The sequence below is a fragment of the Emericellopsis atlantica genome (assembly GCF_019669845.1).
Source record: "Emericellopsis atlantica unplaced genomic scaffold F5Z01scaffold_15, whole genome shotgun sequence".
NCBI classification, from domain to species: Eukaryota; Fungi; Ascomycota; class Sordariomycetes; order Hypocreales; family Bionectriaceae; genus Emericellopsis; species Emericellopsis atlantica.
This window is the reverse complement of record NW_025764717.1, coordinates 552,076-571,235: the sequence shown is the minus strand read 5'-3', so window position 1 is coordinate 571,235 and position 19,160 is coordinate 552,076. Positions and strand designations below refer to the sequence as shown.

Here is a 19,160-nt window from a genome sequence, read left to right as displayed (position 1 = left end):
AGAAAGGGTAGAATCAGACTTTTTCCAGTTGACTCGGTTGTAACTGTCGATCCGGATCAGTCGCGGCACGTGGTGCGAACTCATCAGTCACGTCACTTTCTGCATTTCAATCCTCTCGGGTTCCGTTCCGCTTCCAGCCTGAGAGCCAGGATGCGGGGGGGACGGCAATGAATCGCAGTGCTTCCCAAGCTCGGTATTCGGTTCAGGATACCCTATGCTGATTTAGGGCACAGTCTGAACAGTGATAGCATGGCACCTTGACTGTCGATACCTCCTAAAAGTATTGCAGCTGCTGTCTTGAACGCATTTGATATCTTCACTTCCAACAATCACCCAGCATGACGGCGAGATGCGGCCACTTCTTTCATCACCCTCCCGCAGCCGCGGCTTTGGACCCTTCACGGTGGAACCGCCTGCATCATTACTCATCCAATGAACCCCACAAGATGGTGCTCGCCACTTGTTTCTGCTTGCTTCCTTACGACCAGTGATTCTCACCGATTTCCCTCCTGTGGTGTCAGCTAGACAAACAATCGGTGCATCTGACACAGCAAGCCAACATGCCCAACCCAGCTCTTCCCGAGGTGCCCTTCCTCACCAGCGACGACTCGATGCTCTCCCGTCGCTTCGGCAAGGAGATTCTCAACTACTACGCTGGAGGCACGTTGAACCGGTACTCATTCCTGCGCCCAGATACTGCCTTCTTGAGCAGGGCCGCATCGCAATCCAACGCGCGGTTCGTTGCGCTCAATGGACTCAACCCGCTGGTGAAGGAGCAGACGGACCTACAGTACCTCAAGCTGGGTGACCTGAAGCCCCTCATTGGGGAGCAGCCATTTGCGTTGAGCGAGGAGGACGAGATCAAGAATTTCGACTCGAGCAAGAAGAAGCCGCTTCTGGTGTTTCTAGGATTGCTGGACGATGAGAACGCCCAGGAGATTGCCACTACCAACCATGGCAGCGTAAAGGGTCAACCCTTCTTCGCCGTAGACGTCACACCGAGAGAGCCTTTCACCGAGGCGGCCTCCGCATTGCTGAAGGACCAAGAAGCACAGGGGGCCAGTGTACAAGCGAGTCCAATGAAGATGATCCTGCATCCCGAGTCAGGTATGTTGTTCCGTGAATAGGTACATTGCGCACGAAAAACCAGACGAGACTGACAGGACAGCCGCCATGTATGCTCAAGCCCGCTCTATGATCGATTGGAACACGCGGTCGCCGTTCTGCGCTGGCTGCGGCCAACCCTCGCTCTCGGTCCACGCAGGCTACAAACGCGTCTGCCCGCCCACAGATGCCGCATCCTCCACGCCTCGGGGTGAATGCCTCACTCGCAAGGGGGTTTCCAACCTGTGCTTCCCCCGGTCCGATCCCACCATGATCGCAGCTGTCGTTTCAGCGGACGGCCAGCGCGTCTTGCTGGGCAGGCAAAAGCGCTTCCCCCCTCATTGGTACTCCACCCTCGCGGGTTTCCTCGAGCCTGGCGAGTCCATTGAAGAAGCCGTGCGTCGCGAAGTCTGGGAAGAGGCGGGTGTCCACGTGGGCCGCGTCGTCATTCACTCATCGCAGCCATGGCCCTATCCCTCCAGTCTCATGATCGGTGCCATTGCGCAGGCTCGGCCCGGCAAGGAGGACATTCAACTGAACGATAAGGAGTTGGACGATGCAAAGTGGTTCAGTATCGAGGATGTGCGCACAGCATTGAAGGTTGGCACAGGGGCGTTAGGCGAAAGTCCACCTGAGGGTTACAAGGAAGGCGATTTGAGGCTGCCACCCGCGCAGGCTATCGCGAACAGACTACTGGCGGCGGTGGCAGAGGGGTTCTTGACGGCTGTGCCGAAAATATAGATATTCAACTTGGATTTATTAGACTGCCATCCCCATGGGCTTGAACGTGAAGCCTTCCACTTGAGGGGTCGCCAAGGGCTCAATATAGCCCTGCTCATAGCGCAGGAGCCAGACAGCATCTGCATTGATGGTCTCGAGGGCCTCACGCACCTCGGCACTCTTCTCGAGCGTCTCCGCGAGCAAGCCAAGAATATCTTCAAACACGTCTTCGGAAATCTGGACGTGAAGAATCAAAGAAGTGAGGAGGCCCACGGCACTCTCCCAGAGCCTCACAGGCGAGGCGTGCTGACCTAGGCTGCCAAGGTTATGTTCGCTTGCTGAAGGCTTGGCTTGGACGACCGTTCCGTCAGCAGTAGGGATCATGATATTGTCGTCACCCCCAGTAGGTCGTGTTGCCGTCCTCTGCGATTTGGTCGCCAGCGCTTGACGCTTCACTTTCTTGAACCATTGTCCGAGCCCGTCGCTCCATTCTGTTTTGAAGCGACTAGAAAGAAAGTCCCCTGCCGCCACACAGAGCGCTGACAAGGCCCGACAGGCTTCGACCGCAACAAACGTCTCGGGATCGTACAGTCTGCTCAGCACGACAGGCCACACTGCGTGCACGAGGGGGAGAAACGCCTCTTCGTCGGCTGCCAAGGCAGGTGAAGCTGTGGATAGGAGCTCAAGCAACGATCGCCGCAGTCGCGGTGTTGGCGACGTCAAGTAATGCTGTGTGAGTGTCGTGATTCGTAGAAGAAGCTGGTACGTCACGGAGTTGGGGGGCTTCTCCGGCTCAGGGGGGGGCTGCTCTTCAGTGGCGTCATCCTCGGCTCCCGGCTGCGAGTCGTCCTTCCACGGGGCAGCTGGATGACCCTGTGATGCCTTTGCTGTTTTCGTTTCTTCCGCTTCGTATGCCTGCCGCTGCTTTCGGCGGTGGAGAAAGTCGAGAAGTCCTTGCAACCCAGCTTGCTGTGGTCGCTGCTTTTTATGTGTTGGGACGGACATTTTCTGACCTTCGAGTAGAAGCTTGTCTGATTTGATAGCTTGATCCACGAGCTCTTTGAGTACGGCGAACAGCGACTCAACAAATACTGGATAGCCATGGTAGTTCTCGAGAGCTGCAAATATTGACTCGACCACGTCATCAAGGAAAGGCACGAGGCGCGGCCCGGTCAAGCGGATCATCATGGTGAGCACCTGCATGGACGCAGGCGAAATATCAAGGCTGTTGAGGCGCAGCGCTATGGAATTGACCATGTAATCAACGTTTTCGATGATCAACATCGAGACGTTTTTGTATCCAGAGGCCAGAGCCATGCCGTTCAACGTCACAATGGCATGCTGTCGCAGCGCATGGTCCTCTGCTCCTAGTAGAGTGACAACTGGGAAGAGTACGTCGATGAGTTCGGGCCGGAAGGCCTCGCCCATCCTGGTGGCTGCGTGCAATACCACCTCGAGTGACAAGGCCTCTAGCCGCCAGTCGACCGCTTCGCCTTCAGTGTGAGCATCGAGGGTCTCGACCGCGAACGAGTACAGCTCCTGAAAGACATCGTCGGTATTCCCGTCGGGACCTGAGAAAGCTGACAGGTCGAAAACACTATCGGTGGCTTTGGATGCCGATTGTGCAGCCTTCACTATTTCGAAGCAGAGCCAGAACCCGCCAATTTGGTAGGTTGATTCAGGCGCCCGGACGTGGTCCAGCAAGTTCATCACAAGCTTGGATGGATTGGAGTGTGCACCAATGACACCCAGAAGACCGAGCATCTCCTTCCTAGTCTCTTTCTGACTGCCGTGTCCAAGAACGACGGGCGCGTACTGGGCTTCAACACCTTGCACGGTCATGCTGCTTTCATCGCCAAGGATCGCCTGGTTGGTGACCCGGGACTGCGCCTTGGGCCCCTCCATCAGGACGACCATGCTGTCCCTCAGCGTACTGGAGATAGTATCATCGAGCGTCGAAGACTCGATCTGCATCTCCTGCAGCAGGCCGATGCCCTTGGAAATGTTGTGTAATGCGCTCGTTTTCACATCTTCGTCATTCGACTGCATGAGGCGCGAAAGGCTCGACATCCATTGGTACACGGCCGTCTTCGCCTTGTCGCCGAGCTCATGGTAGATTGTGATTAGGTCCCGTAGACTTGTCTCGGTGACAGATCCCCTGCTGTTCGCATCCTCGAGGATCATGGCAGTCTCCACCAAGATAGGCGCGGAGTCTTTCAGGGTCGTGTGACACTCGTCCAGTAGCCTGATGCAAAGATTGCGCAGTGCATCCCGCACCTCCTGGGAGCCGTTGCCTCGCAGCTTCATGAATCCAGACAAAGCGACTTTGATCTGTCCGGTGGTGGCCTTCAGCCACGCTGGACTTAGTAAGTCATTCGACGAAGCCTCAGGCCCTTTCTCAGCTTGCGCAAGGATGGTCCGAGTCTGCATGTCGCCCAGTACCCGCGTGATGACCAATGAGGCCGTCTCTAGGCTGGCGACCAGTACTTTCTTTCGATACCTTGTGGGCGTGGCAAGCATCTTGGCTATCGTTGAGACGACGCCTGGCAAAAGGTTGGCCAAGGCTTCTCGATCCCGTAAGCTGGTGTAGACACCCTGCACCGCCCTCAAAGCCTCCTGCTGAATCAAGTCTGTCTGCCCATCCTGAGCACCGTTGAGTATGACCGTAATTCCATGGCCAAGCGCGGGGATGGCGTCCAGCTCGGCAAGATTCGTGGCGCCGGCAATCGAACCACCTACGACTCTGAAAAGTGCACTGAGTGTACGATAACACTCCAAAGCCAGCTCTTCGGGGACCTCTCTGCGCTCCTTCTCCGAGGAGGGGTTTCCCTCGATGATGAAGGTGACCAAAGTCAAGATCTGTTGCACCATTTCCCCAGGCAGTTTGCTTCTCCAACCATGCTCAATCAAGATCCTCAGGCACTGCACACATTTCTCAACCAGCAGCATCGAGAATACGTCGAGCTGACGGAAGATGTGGTAGAGCGGAAAGAATACATATTCTGCCAGCTTCTCATCCAACGACGATGGATTTTTGTTGACTTGCTCGGTCAGGATGGCCAGGATCTGCGTGGTCAAGGTGAGAAGTTCTCGCTGCGATCCCGGCGAGGCCGCATCACGAATAGCGAGCTGGCTGACCTTGACGCAGCATGGTTTGAGCTGCACCATGTCAGTCTGCGCACTGGAAGACAGCATTCGGGTACGTACCTTTTGAAAGACCTCATTGCGAGCCTGGGTTTGTGGTTGCACCTCCATGGTAGCGTCAGGAGGCGACTTTACCTCATCTTTACACGGATGGTATCTCCGGGAGTCGTCTAGTTGAGCGATCTTGCAAAATTCGTGAAGTGAATGAGGCCAAATGTTGTGGGCCGGGGGCGAAGGCGGTTGCGATATGCGTGACTGAAGCTTGTGAAGCTTCGAATTTGGATGGTAGGCGAGTAAGACGCACACGGTGCTAAGCAGATCTTTTGAGTATTCACACTGTATTCGCACTGTATGTCTGCAAGGTGAACACACGACATTGACATCATCGTCAACTACGTGAACCTCTGCATCCCCCGTGTAATTTTGATCAAGAACCTTCGCAGAGCTTCAAAAACATTCAGATCCCCCAGAGAGAGGAAACTACTTCAACATGACTTGGGAAGATGAGCCTTTCTCCGTTACTGTCCATCCGTACCCCTCCCGCACCCGCAAGAGCGCCGCATACGAGCTGGGCAACGCCAACGCAAAGAACGCCCTGATTTTCATCGGCGGACTCAAAGATGGCCCTCACACTACTCCTTACATCCGTGCAGTGGCCAACATCATTGAGAAGCGCGACAACCTCGACTACTCAGTCTTTGAGATCCGCATGAGGAGCTCTTGGTTGGGCTTTGGAACCTCGAGCTTGAAGAATGACGTTGAGGATATCTCAGCTTTGGTGAAATATCTCAGAGGAAAGGGCAGACAGAAGATTGTCTTAATGGGGCATTCGACCGGCACGCAAGACTGCATGGAGTACACAAACTATGCGAAGCACGGGGCTGAGCCTGTCGAGGGCTTCATCTTGCAAGCACCCGTCTCTGACCGTGATGGCCTCGATATTGTGGCCCCAAACTGGAGGGAGTGCCTCGCTACAGCTGATCAGATGATAGCGGACGGCAAGTCGGATTGGTGCATGCCCAAGGACAAGGTACCTAACGTGCTTGGGGCTCCCATCACTGCCTACCGGCTCAGGTCGTTGATTGCAAAGGAGTAGGTGCGCCCTCATATAGGGACCGGACACTGCTGACGAGGCCTAGTGGTGACGACGATTACTTCTCTGCCGATCTGGAGGACGCCAAGGTGCGCAAGTACTGGGGTCGTTTCAAGGCACCAGTTCTGGTGCTGCACTCGGAGAAGGACGAGTTTGTCCCTGACGATATTGACCAAGCAGCTCTCAACAAGCGATACAAGGAAGCTAGCCCAATGGTGAGCCCACTTTCAGGCCTCATCCCCAACACAGGGCATACAGTGCTGGAAGATGAGGCTAGAGAGTGGTTGGGTGAAAAGGTGTGCGAATTCCTCGAGACACTTCAGTGAGACCATTGGGCGACGACTCACTGTACTGATTCTTGTTACTGAGGGTGCGCTGAGTACTATATCCGACAGAGGCACATCATAGCGTGGGATCGTGGCTACGTGGGTTCGGCAGCGCGTCAACGAAGACCTCACCACAGGATCTGGTTAAGCCAGATTCTTAGTACACTAGCCCACCATAAAGGTTGTCTAGGAGTAATTAGTGTTGTTCCTGGTATTGTCAATGAGTCGACGGGTGCGGTGTGCAAGCCATTGGAGGGTAGCCCGGGGTGCTAGCGGGACGAATCCGTTACTAAAATGCGTGGTATCTCGTCGATTTCTTTTGTCAAGAAGATCTATCTGCTTGCGAACGCTGGTTCCTCCAGAAATGCCAGGCGGCGAGGGTGACTGCGAGCGGCGGACACGCCAGCAACACCCAGCTCCAGAGCCCGTTACTTTGTGCCTTCAGCCCACGCATCACCTCGTCGAGCTGTACCGTGAGCTCCTCCTTGGTCCCATCATTCCACACCACGTGTCCTCCCCGCGCCTCGCTCCATTTCGCCTTGGTCCTCACATCTGTCTGGCTGCGCACCCTGTTCTCCGCATCTTCGCTGGTGAGGTGCGCGTCTCGCTCGCGTAGTCGGCGCATCTGTATTTCCGGATCGCGGACACCCACGACCAGTGTCGTCCCGCAGAAACGGTCCAGCTTGGACTCGAACAGCAGTGGAACATCGAGCACCACGGCCCAGCACCCTGTGAGGTAGCACCACAGCACCTTACGCGCCATGGCCCACCGGACCGCGGGGTGAACGATGCCGTTCAGCACCGCCCTGTCCTTCCTACGCTCATCGCTGTCGCCAAAGACGCGACGACCCAGCGCTGGTCGGTTGAGTGGACGTCCTTTGCCGGTGGGTCCATTCTCAGGCATGGAGCCGGACGGCTCGACCAGGAGATCGGGTGTCGTGGGACCAAAGTGCTTCACAATGGCGGCATAGCCCTTTGTGCCGGGCTCGACGACCTCGCGGGCCAGGACATCTGCGTCCACGATAGGCAGGGAATGAGGCGGCGAGGAGAGGATGGAGGAGACAGTAGATTTGCCGGTGGCTATTGAGCCAGTCAGACCGATGAGAAGCATGTCGCGGGAGTATCTGAGCGGGGTTTGGGGCTTGGATCTTTGTTTGTTGAGTTTGTCAATCGGCGCTTGACTTATGGTGGTTTGAGTGAGGCAACGTTGCTAGTTGCTGTTGGTCTTTGCGCGCTCACGATTTGGTTGCACAACTCCTGCTCACATTTCCTTTCTACGAGTGACAAACGGCAACTAGGTGTTCAGAGGCTGCAATCGTGTTCAAAGGGCGGCGAGGGTAAGTGTACCCAAATGAACTTGATTAAATGTTTCGAGCGCCTTGAATGTTGCAAGGTTGAAGATAAGTGAAGGTTATGTTTGTAAAAGAAATAAGGCCTTAGGAGAAACCTGCCGTATCGCTAGCGGGTCGCGCTTGCTGACTAAGGAGCTTCGTTCAAGCCGTCCTTGTTGCTGGCTGAGGCGCGCATGTAGTGGTTCCGTGTTTAAGGCCTGACTTGCTTTATAAATTAGATCTGATTTCTATCTGTTGACTCGCGTGGCATCGTGTCGGTTATTAGGCTTCTTTCAAGAATACCGGTCTGATCACGAACGCTGCTGCAGGCGGCTGACCAGACGCCCCGCTCCTCAGCTGCGATTATGGGGGCTGCCGCCAGGACCTGCATACCGATAAAACCGATGGCGATGGTCCGGTAGAAAAGTGTCTGCTACTATTGGCTGGGCTGTTGGCTCACTGCGCAAGTCTGGGCCCGCAGGTGCACCAGCTCCGCTACACCGACATTGATTTGCTCGAAGCGTCCGGATCGATGCCGTGTCTGTATACAGGCTGACAAAGCATCTATCGCTTTCCTTGCTGACTGCTTGAACACAGCAGCCGAACCTTGTCCGTGACTCTGAATTCTTTAGCCTGTGTCAAGCTTATTCAGTCCGACGCCTGCCTAGGCGGAATTCCACTTTGTTGTTCGCAAAATCTACCATAAGTACTTCTATGGTACGTGCCAGTGACGACGTCAGATTCGCACTCCAATCCAAGCCCGAAAAAAAAAAAGGTCGACGTCCTCCGTCACTGCCTGCCCCACTACTACGACCGTCGGCAGCATCCAACAGCCGCGTCCAGTCCGCTGCGCTGCTCTAGCATGACGCGACGATTGTAGGTGACGCAAACCCTCACTGTCTCTCCAGACTCCAGTCTCTCGCCAGGAGCATCATTGCGACGAGACAATGGAATACGCCAGCGAGCAACAGATGCTGCTGAGCTCGGGCTCGTTCACGGGCCGTCGCCCGTTGCAGCAGCTCGGCAGCGACTATCTCTCAGCCACAGCTACCGGTCGACAGCCACTATGTGGGAATAGAGAAGGATGGGGACCCATGAGTCCCTTTCGATACGACTTTACGCCTTGCTTCATTGACGTTTGGATCGCCATCGTCGCGGTCGGAGGCTTGGTCCTGGGTCTTGGTTCCGTCTGGTTCCTGCGCAAGAAGAAGCCCATTGCGACGGGCGTCAAGGATCTGCCGTTCTTCCTGAAGCAGGTAGGTTCAATCCGAGTGCAGAGGCAGGACGTCCGCTGACAAGAATCTATAGTCCTTGCTCGCCGCATTCATCGCCGACGTCGTCGCTCAGCTCGTCATCCAATTCATCAACTACGGACCGATTGCGTTTGGCGACTTTCGTGTGTGGACTACCGTCTTGACGATCGCCTCGGGCTGCGTCATCTTCGCAATCCAATGGCTCGAACAATCTCGCCTGCGCTATGCTCACGGCGTGGTGCTCTTCTACTGGCTGCTCCTGATCATTGCTTCGGTTGTCAAGCTGCGCTCCCTCGTGTCCCAGCAGCTATACGCCAAGAGCCTGCCTTACTTCATCGTCTACTGCGTGGGAACCGGCCTGGCCGTGGGAGTCTTCCTGATTGAGTGGCTCTGGCCGCGTAACACGCGCGACAGTCGGTATGATGCCATCGAGGAGGAGGAGGAAGAGTGCCCGATGGAATATGCCTCTGTGTTTTCCTGCCTGACTTTCGACTGGATGACGCCTCTCATGAGGCGCGGCTACAAGATCTTCCTCACCGAGAACGATCTCTGGGGCTTGGCCAAGCAGGACCAGACCAAGAGGACGGGCTCCGCGTTTGACGATGCGTGGCAGAAGGAACTGAAATACCGCCCCAACAAGCCCAGCCTCTGGATTGCCATGTTCCGCGCCTACGGTGGCCCGTACATGGTTGCCGCCATCTTCAAGTCCATCAACGACGTGACCCAGTACATACAGCCACAACTGCTACGCTTCTTGATCGCATTTGTCGCTTCGTACCAGACTCAGCGTCCTCAACCAGTCGTGCAGGGCGCCGCGATCGCCTTCGCCATGTTTGCCTGCGCAACGCTTCAGACGACCATGGTGCACCAATATTTCCAGCGAGCCTTTGAGGCTGGTATGCGCATCAAGGGTGGGCTGGCGTCCGCCATCTATCGCAAATCCCTGAAATTATCCAACGAGGGGCGCGCCTCGAAAACAACTGGCGACATTGTCAACTACATGGCCGTCGATGCCCAGCGTCTGCAGGACTTGACCCAGTGGGCTCAGCAGGCCTGGTCTGCTCCCTTCCAGATCATCATCTGCATGGTATCCCTCTACAACCTCGTCGGATGGTCCATGCTTGCCGGCGTCGCTGTCATGATCATCATGATGCCCGTCCAGGGGTTCACCGCCAAGCTCATGAAGAGCATGCAGAAGAAGCAGATGAAGAACAAGGACGCAAGGAGTCGACTCATCAACGAGATTATCAACAACATGAAGGCCATCAAGCTGTACGCCTGGGGCCAGGCATTCATGAACAAGCTGAACCACGTGCGAAACGACCAGGAGCTGAAGAACCTGCGCAAGATCGGAGCTACCCAAGCCGTGGCCAACTTTACCTGGTCAAGCGCCCCATTCTTCGTTTCGTGCTCGACTTTTACGGTCTTTGTTCTTACCCAGGATCGCCCCCTTACCACGGACATTGTTTTCCCCGCGCTGGCTCTCTTCAACCTCCTGACGTTCCCGCTCGCCGTTCTGCCCATGGTCATCACTTCCATCGTCGAGGCTACCGTTGCCGTCGGACGTATCACTGACTTCCTCTGCGCCGAGGAGCTCCAGTCGGACGCGGTGACCATCGGACCTGCTCCTCAGGCCTACGGTGAAGAGTCCGTCATCATCCGCAGGGGTACATTCTCGTGGGACCGCCACGAAGACCGCCTCGCGTTGAAGGATATCGACTTCACCGCCTACAAGGGCCAGCTCACCTGTATTGTGGGCCGTGTCGGGTCTGGCAAGTCGTCCCTCTTACAGAGCATGCTGGGTGATCTTTACAAGGTTGCCGGCACTGCTGAGATTAGAGGCACTGTCGCCTACGCGTCTCAGCAGACGTGGATACTCAACGCAACCGTCAAGGAGAACATTGTTTTTTTCTATCGGTACGACTCTGATTTCTACGAGAAGACGATCAAGGCATGTTCACTCGTGGATGACTTTGCCCAGCTCCCCGACGGTGACGAGACAGTTGTCGGCGAACGTGGTATCTCCTTGAGTGGTGGGCAGAAGGCCCGTGTGTCTCTGGCACGAGCCGTTTACGCCCGTGCCGACATTTACCTCCTGGACGATGTCCTCTCAGCTGTGGACTCCCACGTTGGCAAGCACATTATGGAGAATGTCCTTGGTCCCCGTGGTCTACTCTCCTCCAAGACCCGTGTTCTGGCCACCAACGCCATTGCCGTTCTGCAGCAAGCTAGTTACATCACCCTTCTCAAGGATGGCCAGGTCGTCGAGAAGGGCACCTACAGAGAGCTTTCTGCCATGGGAGGCAGCGTCTCCGAGATGCTCCGTACCGCTGGTCAAGACGGCAATGGCTCTGGATCCGGGAGCTCCAGTGGCTCTGCAAGCGAGACATCCACCGTGATCGAGGCCCCTGTCGACAGCCAAACCAAGGAGGAGATTGAAGAGAGCCAGGAGCGTGTGCCTGAGCTGGCCCCGATCAAGGCGGGTGCTTCCGCCCCGTCCAAGCCACGCTCGAGCAGCATGGCCACCTTGCGCCGTGCTAGTACCGCGAGCTTCAGAGGCCCCCGCGGTAAGCTCACGGACGAGGAGATTGCCGGAAACTCCCGCTCAAGGCAGACGAAGGAGTTTATTGAGCAGGGCAAGGTCAAGTGGAGTGTATACGGAGAATACGCCCGCGAAAACAATCTCGTCGCCGTCGCATTCTACTTGTTCACCCTCCTCACTTCGCAAGCTGCCAGCATGGGTGGTTCGGTCTGGTTGAAGGAATGGTCCGAGGCGAATCAAAAGACGGGCCTCAACAAGAACATTGGCATGTTCATCGGCATCTACTTTGCCTTTGGTATCGGATCATCGCTTCTCAACGTTGCTCAGACGCTCATCCTTTGGATCTTTTGCTCCATCGAAGCGTCCCGCAAGCTTCACGAGCGCATGGCCAATGCCATCTTCCGCTCCCCCATGTCCTTCTTCGACACCACCCCCACGGGCCGCATCCTCAACCGCTTCTCTAGGTACGTCTTGCCCATGCTATGCTACCGTGACACTGCATACTGACCGGTGCTGCCGCTAGTGATATCTACAAGGTCGATGAGGTTCTTGCCCGCTCGTTCAACCAATTGTTCGTCAACGCAGCCAAGTCTTCGTTCACGCTTGTCATTATTTCCGTCACGGTGCCTGCCTTTACGGCCCTGATCATCCCCCTGGGGCTCATGTACTACTGGATCCAGCGTTATTACCTGCGCACGTCGCGTGAGCTGAAGCGCCTCGACAGCGTCAGCCGCAGCCCCATCTACGCCCACTTCCAAGAGTCTCTGGGTGGTGTCTCGACGATCCGCGCGTTCCGTCAGCAGGATCGCTTCGAGCTGGAGAACGAATGGCGCGTCGATGCTAACCTGAAGGCGTACTTCCCCTCGGTCAGCGCCAACCGCTGGCTCGCTGTTCGTCTCGAGTTCATCGGCGCCTTTGTCATTCTCGCTGCGGCAGGGTTCGTTGTTATTGCCAAAGCTGGCGGCAGCCCGCTCGGTCCCGGCATGGTCGGTCTGTCCATGTCGTACGCCCTCCAGATCACAGGCGCCCTCAACTGGATCGTTCGTCAGACCGTCGAGGTGGAGACCAACATTGTCGCCGTGGAGCGTGTGCTCGAGTACGCCAGGCTGCCGAGCGAAGCTCCCGAGATCATCCCTAACAAGAGGGCCCCTGTCGCCTGGCCGTCCAAGGGCGAGCTTGACTTTGTCAACTACAGCACGCGCTACCGCGAGGGCTTGGACTTGGTGCTCAAGAACATCAACCTGGATATCAAGTCACACGAGAAGATTGGCGTCGTTGGGCGCACCGGTGCCGGCAAATCTTCCTTGACGCTCGCTTTGTTCCGTCTCATTGAACCGGCAACGGGCCATATCGATATCGATAACCTCGACACATCCTCAATTGGTCTGCTTGATCTCCGACGCAGACTCGCCATCATCCCCCAGGATGCGGCTCTCTTCGAGGGATCAGTCCGCGACAACTTGGATCCCGCACACGTGCATGACGATACGGAGCTATGGAGCGTTCTCGGTAAGTGACCTCGTGTGGAATGGGCCAGAGGTCAAGTCATTTGCTAACGGTGCGACCCTACAACAGACCATGCCCGGCTCAAGGACCACGTCGCGAGCATGGACGGCGGGCTCGAAGCACAAATAAACGAAGGAGGTGAGTTGACCAACCATGCGTATCCCGTCGTCGTTTCTTTCCTTGCCCCCTTGCTACCAGGCGCGCGTCCTCGGTCTTCTAGAAGAGTCATCTGCTATGACACTAGTCACTGCGTGACCTTGGGATTTCTTGGGTGACCCTAGACGCGCAAGCCGTGTCCAAGACCGGCTTTCATCGTCGCACAACATGGGAGGGGTGTCCCTATGTTGGGGTCAGGCTTCCTGCTGTCATCCACGAAAACGGAATGACTTGCAGGAGAGCCTCAGTGTCCGGAGCCTCGTGGAACCCCATGTGCATCAGAGACCCTCCATCTTCGCTCAATCCGGCATCAGACGCAGGGCATGCTGACATTGTATTTTTAGGCTCCAACTTGTCACAGGGTCAACGTCAGCTCGTCAACCTGGCCCGCGCCATGTTGACGCCGTCCAACATCCTCGTGCTGGACGAGGCCACGGCTGCCGTGGACATTGAGACCGACGCGATGATCCAGCGTACCCTGCGCTCGCCGCTCTTCGCCAACAAGACGATCATCACAGTAGCGCACAGACTGAACACCATCCTAGACAGCGACCGTGTCGTCGTTCTCGACAAGGGTGAGGTGGCTGAATTTGACACGCCGAGTGCGCTTTTCAAGAAGCAGGGATTGTTCTACAATCTGATGCAGCAGGCCGGCTTGGAGGTGGAGTGAACATGAAGGAATGAATAGTAAAAACGAAAAGCTATGGTGTACATCTGATGGGAGCTGTGTATAGATTGGAGGACATACCTTTCATGGCGTTGAATCTTCTGCATTTGAAAATAAACATTAGCATTTGTGTTGTTTGCCTCTTCAACTTGCGATGGTGTGTCAACAAGGGGCATGGAAGTGAACAATCTCCTCGTCACTCTTCACGAGTGAATTGATACGTCCGTCGTATCACGCTAGCCTGGCAATCTGCCCTTGGTGATCAACATCATATCCCGACACTCATACTGTATGTTTGCTGGGTCTGCCACCATCGGTCAATGGATAGTGCAGGCATTCAAGCTATTGATGTGCGCGAGAGACCCCCTTTCATCTCGGTGTGGGAGGGCTGTTCATCGGCACCGTTGGCCCGTCCGCAACTGCGCGTGCCGTCACCATGGACGCGGGTTCCCGCCAGTCGGAGCAGTCTCGAGCAGTCTACAGACTACAGACTACAGAGATCGCACCTACACACCTCACGGACGTCGCTCCCGCTCCCCATCCGTTTTGGTTGGGTCTTCAGCATCATCAGTTTCCCGAGGATGTGATGCGGACGCACGAGCATGGAAAGGGTTTCACATGAATGCAGCAGCGGACAATGGCAGAGTCCCCGGCTGAGACAACACGCAGATGGCGGACGCCACCCCATTGACCGGTTTGCGATTGTGACGCTGAAGAACACAGTGATGCGGGTGACAGACAGCTGAGACATGTGGGAGTGAGTGCTTGGTAACCCTAAACCCTCCCAGAATGGCCTGCAGCGGCGGGCGAGTGACGCGACGCAAGCCTCTTTCTTGTAGGTAATCCGATGAGAGCTGTGACAATCAGATGAGCAGATCGAGGCGCTCTGGTCGCGCTATTGGATATGGGCGCGCTCACGAATGGTGAGCCAGGGCGTGTCGTGTGTCGTATTATGATCCTGGCCGGGGCAACATTCCAACAGAAGCAATGGATTGTTATGTGTGCTTTGATCACGTCACAATGTGACGGGAAATGCTTGAAGAGGGACGGGCAGCCTGGACAATGGAGAAGCGCTACCAATGGTTCCAACAACAGGAATCCAACACGAGATGCTCGTCTCACGAGCCGGTCTACCCTGGAGTCTGGACTAGTGCAGAGTCGCACGCTTTGCCGTGATCAAGATCGATGTGCAGTACGGACGGCGAATCGGTGTCGTGAGTTGCGACTACTACGTAGACCAACAAGGTAGAGGCTATCGGTACTGCTTCCCCGTCCGTGGCTGGCTCCATGTCGGTGAGTTGAGACGTGAATAGCGGGTCCTGCCTTTTCTTTTTCTCGCTTCCACTATGTAGAACTTGATAGGAAGATGGCTGACTGCCTGTCAATTGTTACCGGTCCCGTACCTACATAAGTGCGAATGCGCGCGCGTGGTTTCTCCAGTGACGTGACGGGAAGACGTTTTCTTTGCATCTCGCTGGCCGATTGGTTGCGGTGCCGCGAGATGAGAAGAAGGGCCTTGAAAGTCAGGTATTGGTTTATGTACGTGTACGCTCACGTTCGAGAGGCGGGGGCTTCAGCTGAAGCTCAGCCCTCGAATCGACAAAGGAATGGTTACGTATTACAGACCTCTGATCGTAGCTTGTTCAAGAAGATTTGTTGGCGGCATCGATGGCTTTTCGGTGACCACTTGGCGGTGGCTGTGATTTGAGGGCATTACTGTCCATTGTCATGATCACGACAAAGTACGCGGAGGCTTCGTTGGTGCGGCAAAGCTATGAGGAGGTGCTGTCGGCAGGGATGTGACGATGCATGACCAAGACCAACCAACCAACCATTAAGATCCCGCTGCTCCCGTCCGCCGCGTCGAGCGTAGCGACCACCTCATGAGAACTGGAATTGTGAGTGGCTGCCCAAGACACGTCAAGGATCTAGCCGTTGAGCCAGTCTTGAGGAGGAATGGTGTCCGGATACTTAGCAGGATGTATCCACTTGGTCTGAGCGGGGAGCACGGTAGGCCAAGCGGGACAAATCCGAGAAAAAAAATCAATCAGGGTCAAAGGTTTGAAGCCGCTGCCTTGGGAAAGCTATTCATCAAGTGAAGCTCACAGCCCCATGTCGACTGACCAAATGGCGCATTGTGTCCAGGGCCCAGGCCAGGCTGCCACCCACTGGCAGTTGATGATCACCCGTGATCGGCGTTCAAGTTGGAAGGCGCTACGTACTGGGTGACGCGACTGGAGTCTGAGTGAGAGTGCCTTCGACATGCGAGGAAGGAACCTACCTGGCAGAATTTACAACTTGCCCGCGTTTGTTTCTCCATTACTTGCGCAGTTGTTATACTATTATTATCTTACGGATAATGAGGTCGGGCGTGCACAGTTGCCTGCTCACGCTCCAGATCAACCGCTGAAAAGAAGCCCAGTCACCACTGCCGAGCTTCATCTCGCCGCCTCGCGTTGACGGAAGCCTGAAACGCCTACACGGCTCCTCAGCCGACAGGCCACATTCTGGTTCCGCACGTGCTGGTCTCCATCTCACAAAGTTACGACTTGCGAGCGCCGCCGAATTAATCGAAAAAAAAAAGCCCCGATGATGCCCCCACGCTGTCCAAATTCGACGTATCTGACGAAATTGCGAGCTGTCGCAGCAAGGCAGACAGACGTCAAGATCCGCGAACAACAATCCTCCCCGGGAACCCAGCCCTGGCTGCAGGTTCTTGCTGGTAGACGTACAGTAGACGTTCGTCATGCCCTCCCCTGCCTGTCACTCCTCCTCAGTCAAGTGGGGGGTTTTGTTCGTGGGCCCGTGGACCGAGGTGTTGGTAGGCTCCTCACAGACCGACGCGGAGTGCAAAATGCTCAGCGCGAGCACTGAGCAGCACCAACCCTGGGAGCCTTCAGACCGCCCTGTTCTGCGCTGGGACCAATGTCGACCTCCGATTACGCTTCGCCAACGACATGATTTGTTTGACTGACCGAGCGTGGCACAACTGCTACACGTACGTACTCCGTACTGCGACTCTTACGCGGTGTGGACTGTGGACCCTAGCAGGTACAAGCAGAGTTGAGCAATCCTCGTGGGTACACGCATATCCCTTCATTATTGCCATCCTACGGTCCGGCGTCGGGAATGGCAAGTCTTTCGTCGGCCGCTACTATTAACAGGACAGCACCGTCTCGGTCTCGCTGAATTGCTGCAGGCTCCAGGTCCGTTCTTCTCATTCGCTCTTGTCGAATTCGCGCGCTGCGTGGCAGACGGACGGCCCGCCTCCACGTGCAGTCAAGTGCTTCAAAACTCAGCGTGCTCGAACATTGCTTTTCTTGATCGCCTCTACTCGAGCCACAGGATCATCCATCCCTCTTTATGTGGCAAAGGGGAAGGCGAATCTCGCCTTCCTGTTCCTCGACCGTGGAGTAGCGGCATGCACGAATTCAAATGCTTGTACCTGGATCACTCGATATGATGTGCTGAGATCGGTCATTTGCAGCAGAGGTGATTGATCTGTGTTGACGACTCGAGATTCGAGAATGTAACCAGCCTCCCGTCAGAGCACCGAAGTACTGTACAAGCACTTGCCCAGAACCACAGCTGCCAACCGCGCAAAAGGACGTACAGTTACATCTGCACACCAGCGTTTCCAATCGGGGACAATGGGCACAGCTCTCACAGTGCCGGATACTACGACGACAAGGATCTCTGGGCCAGAACGTGGACCGCGGTTGCATGAGCGCAAAACCCTGTCACGACCCCTGTCGCCATACCTTGCATCTTTCGTCCAATGCTATCTACCGACCGCCCTCCCTACAACTCAATCATGGAGAGCCGTTATCCGACTCTGTCTGCTTCGCCAGATGGTTCCTTTGCCAATTGTGCAAGCGACCCAGTAGCTTGGACAAGACCCTGCCCCAAATCCAGCTCGAAATGACAAGATGGACGAGCAGCCTGAGCCCTGAGCTGGGTAACCACCAGTTCCCCAACATGGCTCAAGCTTCACACGTCACCTTATCCTCCTTATGTCTTCTGGTCCCTACGGTATTACGGTGCCTCGATAGTACTGTACGTAGTAGGGTCCACACCAGCACCGCATCATGCTATCATGACGAGCGCCGGGTCGTGCGGGTTGAGCCCACCACCGGTGAAGAGAAAAAACGGCTGCCGTCCAATAAGACTTGCTGCGCAGTGCAAGACCGACACGATAACCTTTACCGGTATGTCCAACGTCCAAGCGCTTTGAGCTCGAGCTCGTCTCTTGGTCTTGTTGCCGGTGCGCTTCCTGAGACTCTTGCAGATGCAGGTGGATGCAGGCTACCAAGTCACAGACTGAGACCTGTCAAAGGTGGGCATCCTCCACTCATCACTCTTCTCCAACTCCACCATCGTCTCCTCTCACTCCACCATCTTCTCCTAGCATCCCTGCTCTATGTGGACATTCGCAACACGGCAGACAGACTCAGCCAGTCAAGCCACCTTGGGCAGACCACTTGTCCAGGATTGGGAGTAAGCTCGTTCGGGGACTCTCCTTCAGGCCAATTGTCCATTGCTATCAATAATTATCATATCATATCTAAGCCTGTCTCCCGCATCGTACCGTACCGTACCGAGCCGTCCTAACTCAGGCACTATTATATTGACGACCCAGCACTGGATCGTTCGCTCTTGCGCAAAACTTGGAAGACTCAGTCCCTCAATCACCTAATGAGGGCTCCGTGGTCTGTCTGTTCAACGACTTGCATATGTACGCAAAAGGTGAGCATTGTTTTCCCTTTCCTCGCAGCTGCTGGTACGTACCTTACCGTCCGCTGCCTCCATGCCGGAGGCCAGGGTCCCTGACGACAGACAGTGACAGGCCCGCTCAAAGTGGCCAGTAACCCCCGTAATTGCGCGTGGAGGGTTTTAGGTCATTGCGTGGAGATCGGCTCCGCCTGATGCATGTCTCCTTTCTTCTGATAGTAAACTCATGCCCCAAGCTTCGCGACTCGCAAGTCGCAACGAGTCTCGAATAGACCAACAAACGTCCTCACGGTTCCCGCAAAGGAGTACGTAGTCATCTTGCCTTCGGGTGATACAGTGGCATCGACTCCCGCCTCGACCAGCAACACTCACTGGATTCAACAAGCATTCGGGTTTGATAAACAGCCACCTCCGCCGCCTCCACTGCCGGGGTCGGGGGGTTTGGACACACCTACTACGGATATCCTACGTACTCCCATCGACGGGTCTATCGCATAGCAAACCCTTCCCGCCCAGCTTGAAGCGTCGACAACGCTCTGCCGGGCCCAGCCAACCGGTGCTCGCCTCTGCTCGCCCGACGTACGTTC

General features: G+C 55.8%; 5 protein-coding genes across 5 annotated transcripts; 3 read left to right on the top strand and 2 right to left on the bottom strand.

Annotated features, from left to right (window-relative positions):
- Window positions 1-366: 366 nt before the first annotated feature.
- Window positions 367-1,854, top strand: F5Z01DRAFT_134640 (NUDIX hydrolase domain-like protein). Its single transcript, XM_046257595.1, has 2 exons — window positions 367-1,107; window positions 1,169-1,854. The coding sequence occupies exons 1-2, from the start codon at window positions 561-563 to the stop codon at window positions 1,843-1,845; spliced, it is 1,224 nt and encodes a 407-aa protein (XP_046117813.1). The 5' UTR covers window positions 367-560; the 3' UTR covers window positions 1,846-1,854.
- On the bottom strand, window positions 1,855-5,260 carry F5Z01DRAFT_134695 (armadillo-type protein). The gene is made up of 2 exons (XM_046257596.1): window positions 5,032-5,260; window positions 1,855-4,983 (listed from the first exon to the last, which is right to left on the bottom strand). The coding sequence occupies exons 1-2, from the start codon at window positions 5,077-5,079 to the stop codon at window positions 1,864-1,866; spliced, it is 3,168 nt and encodes a 1,055-aa protein (XP_046117812.1). The 5' UTR covers window positions 5,080-5,260; the 3' UTR covers window positions 1,855-1,863.
- A 108-nt stretch (window positions 5,261-5,368) lies between these two features.
- Window positions 5,369-6,548, top strand: F5Z01DRAFT_133576 (Esterase/lipase superfamily protein). Its single transcript, XM_046257592.1, has 2 exons — window positions 5,369-6,060; window positions 6,108-6,548. Exons 1-2 carry the CDS (start codon window positions 5,459-5,461, stop codon window positions 6,385-6,387), a joined length of 882 nt encoding a protein of 293 aa, XP_046117811.1. The 5' UTR covers window positions 5,369-5,458; the 3' UTR covers window positions 6,388-6,548.
- A 161-nt stretch (window positions 6,549-6,709) lies between these two features.
- On the bottom strand, window positions 6,710-7,498 carry F5Z01DRAFT_637097 (dephospho-CoA kinase-domain-containing protein; the record flags this gene model as incomplete). The annotated part of the gene is made up of 1 exon (XM_046262257.1): window positions 6,710-7,498. The coding sequence occupies one exon, from the start codon at window positions 7,496-7,498 to the stop codon at window positions 6,710-6,712; it is 789 nt and encodes a 262-aa protein (XP_046117810.1).
- Window positions 7,499-8,280: 782 nt separating this feature from the next.
- Window positions 8,281-13,845, top strand: F5Z01DRAFT_750856 (multidrug resistance-associated protein 1; the record flags this gene model as incomplete). Its single annotated transcript, XM_046267033.1, has 5 exons — window positions 8,281-8,974; window positions 9,027-11,977; window positions 12,037-13,022; window positions 13,089-13,157; window positions 13,301-13,845. The coding sequence occupies exons 1-5, from the start codon at window positions 8,666-8,668 to the stop codon at window positions 13,843-13,845; spliced, it is 4,860 nt and encodes a 1,619-aa protein (XP_046117809.1). The 5' UTR covers window positions 8,281-8,665.
- Between the last annotated feature and the right edge of the window lie 5,315 nt (window positions 13,846-19,160).